The sequence below is a fragment of the Vigna unguiculata genome, chromosome 10, assembly GCF_004118075.2.
Source record: "Vigna unguiculata cultivar IT97K-499-35 chromosome 10, ASM411807v1, whole genome shotgun sequence".
Taxonomy (NCBI): Eukaryota; Viridiplantae; Streptophyta; class Magnoliopsida; order Fabales; family Fabaceae; genus Vigna; species Vigna unguiculata.
In genome coordinates, this window is record NC_040288.1 from 29,318,869 (window position 1) to 29,323,370 (window position 4,502).

Below are 4,502 nucleotides of genomic sequence, written 5' to 3' on the forward strand. Positions count from 1 at the left end.
CTTCGTCTCCTTTTTCCATTTTGGAGTGTTGATTTTTTATTTGATCATGATTAAAATCCTAATTCTACTATGTGATTCCTTCATTTTGGTTTATCTAAGTTGAATTGGGGGGTTTTGGTGCTCAAACCATCTTGGGGTTTTGTTGTTTCAATCTTTTTCTACATTTGAGATGAGGGAAGCTATTTCTTTTTTATTGAAGTAAATTGTGTTGCATGTTATAATTTGAAAGAGTAAATTGCTTGAATTGTTGTGATTTATGTTTCTGGTTTTGGATGATGAGAATAGGTAAAAATATGTTATTCGCTCAAGTGAAAATAACCAAAATTTCACCTTCCTCTCTGTTCCAAGTGTCACTCAAGCGAAAACTTCTCGCTCAAGCAACAAAACTTATCCTCAAGAGACATACTTCTCGTTTAGGTGAGAAAGCCACTAGAACTCTTTTGTTTCAATTTAATTTTAGCTCAGGCGAGAATTCTGTCACTCAAGCGAGAGTCCATGTCGCTCAAGCGAGAATCTCTCGCTCAGGTGAGAATCTCTCGCTCAGGCAAGAATCTCTCACTCAAACGAGAATGCTCTAGAGTTTTAGTTCCTTAACTTTAACTTGTGATTGGCTAAGTTAATTATAAAATTATGATGTATGAAGCTATGCATAAATGATGTTGGTATTCTAAGACTTGACGTGTTTTGCAAGATATATGAGTTATTTTGAGATAACATGTGGAAGATAAGGGAATTTCATGGAGAAATTCTTTTGGTTGTAATATAATGTATGTATTGATTTATGAATTTAAGTAAGGTTGCATCCTAACACTCTAATGATCATTCAAACTCATATAGAGTATAATGGTTTATGTGGTGAGAGTAGTAGGAGGTTCTTGTAAGGCAAGATAACCTTAGACGATCATGGATTAACCTTCTGTGTTAGGGTGAAACCCATTAGCAATGACTTTGTAGAGAAATAGAGGTCACCACAAGTGCAAGCCTTCGGTGAATTCGATTTCATTACATTTATCTGAATAATTGAGTTTGAATGTTCTTTATACTTAGTAATACTACATGTGACTTGACTTGATTGTTATTTGCCCACTTTAAATTCATTAGCTTACCCTTCTTTTTGTGTCTTTGTTTCTTGCTTGTCTTTTCTTTTTCTATGATAACCATAACTTGGTGTGAGTATATGAAAAGACTTTTGTTATTCCTGATCAGGTGGAGAGAGATACTACTATTTAGAGTATATGCTCTAGATAATTATTTGTATAAACATTTCTACTAAAAAATTCGTTGTTGTTTATTGGAATGATTGTGACCGATGTTCTGATATACTTTTCATATTTTACTCATTTCTATTAAAATATGTAATATTTTATTTAATAGTGTTTTCTATTAAATGTAGTATTTTATATAATTGATTTTGTTAAATTAGTGTCAACACAATTTAAAAAATGATAAAATAATAATATAAATAACAATGTGATACTATGACCGAACTCATATAATGTTACATTACATGTCATTTACACTTTCACATTATCAGAGCATAGATGAACACTAATGTAATGAAAGAGATCATCACCTTACTTCTTTTTAACAAATATTAAAAATACATTAAGAGAAAAAAATATTAAAAAAACACAGTAATAATATCACAAATTTGTGAAAAAAGAAGAAAGTATTAAAGCTAGTTTATTTTAGTTGAAGTTTATTTATTTTAGTAAGAAGATTGTTATTGAGTTACGTATTTTCCTTTGAAGTAGACAAAAAGTTAGACACAATACATACGGCACCCTTATTACCTTGATGACTCATTAGTGATGACTAATTAAGGTGCATTTTAAAAGAAACCCCAATTGGGTGAAGGAAAAAAATGAAACTGGTCCTTTGGAACAAAGCAAAGGTTTTTGTTTTGTATGTTCTGAATGAGAGATTATGTGTGTGGGGAAGCACTAGAAGTAGCATCAAGGACTGGGTCTACCAAACCCTAACAAAACGGCATTTACTCTTCAATCCCACACAATACTCCATTCTCAACCCTACCCTACTTAACTTCCCTATTCTATAATTTATTTTAATGCTACTTTATAATATCAATTAATAAATAATATAATTAAATCTCACTTATTTTTCTGTTACAATAACAGATAACAAAACTTACCTCAATGCCCCAGAGGTAACAGATTCATTATTATGGAATAGAATCAAAACATAAAAGGAAAATTAACAGGCATTTGTTTTTATTGGGTCGTTTTCTGAAATAATCGTGGCATTACCCAGTGGTTGCCTATAGAAAAGACAGGTAGGTAATGCAAGTTACGTGTCACACATTGTTTGATGGTTGTGCTGCGCTGTTGAATTTTACATCACAGTCATGTGATATTAACCATCAGTTCTTTCTATTGTCACCGTATAAAAAATAAAATCAAATAAAACACAAAACCTTATTCGTTACAACTACAAACACGCCTCAGCGGTTTTCTTTTCTTGACTTCGACAAGCAAGCAACCAGAACCACTGCCAATTTCCACAATTGCCCTTTCCTATTTTCCCCTAACCCAATTGCTTTAACCAAATATGATATAAAGTTTTAAATTCAATTTCCTTATATCCAATCCCAAATTCAGATTCTTCCTCATATTTTCTCTTTTCATCCAATCTCCAAGGGCATTATAAAGATATCAAAATAAATGGAGAAAACATAAAATAAAATCTCTCATTTAAAAAAAAATCAAAATATTCGTACACAAAAATAAATCAACAAAAAAAATCTACATTTTTTTTCTATTATTATATCTATTTATTTATTCCCACTCCATATAACATACTCTTCCTAGGTGGAGCAACACTTTGTAATCTGCACCTACTCCTTTTAAACGCAAGAAGAACACACAGAGGTTAAACTAAACACAACACAAGTGTGTGTTTGGTGTGTTCTGTTTTTGTGCTCTGTTTTTTTTGTTTTTTATTTTTATGGAGAAGCACAGGTGCAAGCTTTGCTTGAGGAGTTTCGCCAATGGAAGAGCTTTAGGAGGTCACATGCGGTCTCACATGATGAACCTACCTCTTCCTCCCAAAGAGAGCGAGTTCGTCCCGGTTCAACTCAGTTTTGAGGCCGACTCATCTCCTTCTCAGTCCTCTTCTTCCTTCTACGGTCTCCGAGAGAATCCCAAGAAAAGTTTCCGTTTTGCAGATCCTGAATTCTCGTTCGCAGCAGAAACGGGTTCTGTGATCCTCCAAGATAGAGAGAGCGAGACGGAGTCATCCAAGAACCCAACTCGAAAACGATCCAAGAGGGCGTGGCAACTCGGAGAGCCCCCGAAAAAGATGAAACTCTGTGGGAACAATAACAAGAACGAATCTGCGAGTTCTGCTTCCGATACCACCGCGGAAGAAGCCGTAGCATTTTGTCTAATGATGCTGTCGCGTGACAGATGGAAGAGATATGATGATCATAAAAACATACAGCAGTATGATGATGAGGTTGAAGATGATGATGATGACGATGATGATGATGAAGAAGAAGACGAAGAAGAGGATGATGAAGAAGAAGAAGAAGAAGAAAAAGATGGTTTTGAATTGGAGGAGATGAAATCTGTTAAGAGGAGTAACAAGGTGCGTGGGAGGTACAAATGCGAAACGTGTGACAAGGTGTTTCGATCTTACCAAGCACTTGGTGGGCACAGAGCGAGTCACAAGAAGATGAAGTTAAACTCTGAAACGGAGTTTCAGAAACCTGAACTTGAATCAGAGCTTGTTGTTGTGTCGGAGAAGAAAATCCATGAATGCCCGGTTTGCTTTAGAGTCTTTGGTTCGGGTCAAGCACTTGGTGGACACAAGAGAACACATGTTATAGGTTCTTCTGCAACTCACACCACTGCAACTGTAAGAACTTCTGCAACTGCTTCTGTAAAAGTTGGAGACAGTTTGATAGATCTTAATCTCCCTGCTCCGGTAGATGATGAAGAAGACATTAGCCAGTTCGATCACTCTGCTCTTTCTGATGCAGAGTTTGTCAAAGAGTGAAGAAGGTTTTTTCCTTAGTTTGAACTTCTCTGATTTTCTTTCCCTTTGACTAGTTAGACTCTGATCCAAAGGTACAAAATTTTGGTTCCCTTATTAAATTGCAATTTTAGATTTGTGTAGCCATTTGGGTTATAGCTTACAATTTTACTTGGTTACTTACCCTGTAGTTCATATTCATCTAATAATCTCATAATTCTTCTTAAATTCAGTTCAGAGCAACTTTATTTACTTCCTTCTGTAAGATATGACTTTTCAAGATAAGAGTTAGAGCATCTATGAATGAAAGAACTGAACTTTTTATGCTTATTCTACTTCACTTAAACTTTTGTGCTTCAAACTTTAGTTGGGTATTTTAGTTTTTCTTTTTTTCTTTTTCCTGAAGTTATGCAGAAGAGTTGAAAGCATGCGTGTTTTAGTGGGCTCTGTTTCAGCTTCCAAACAAATACTACTTAAGTAACCTGATATAGCATTCATTTGAATGCTTG

The 4,502-nt window shown here is 34.6% G+C and overlaps 1 protein-coding gene across 1 annotated transcript; it reads left to right on the top strand.

Moving 5' to 3' along the window:
• The first annotated feature begins 2,839 nt into the window (after positions 1-2,839).
• LOC114166274 (zinc finger protein ZAT9-like) lies at positions 2,840-4,221 on the top strand. The gene has a single exon (XM_028050991.1). The coding sequence runs from the start codon at positions 2,965-2,967 to the stop codon at positions 4,015-4,017; it is 1,053 nt and encodes a 350-aa protein (XP_027906792.1). The 5' UTR covers positions 2,840-2,964; the 3' UTR covers positions 4,018-4,221.
• The last annotated feature ends 281 nt before the right edge of the window (positions 4,222-4,502 follow it).

Bases quoted from the DNA above. Each gene is read 5' to 3' on its own strand.
- LOC114166274 (XM_028050991.1), top strand. From the start codon at position 2,965: ATGGAGAAGCACAGGTGCAAGCTTTGCTTGAGGAGTTTCGCCAATGGA.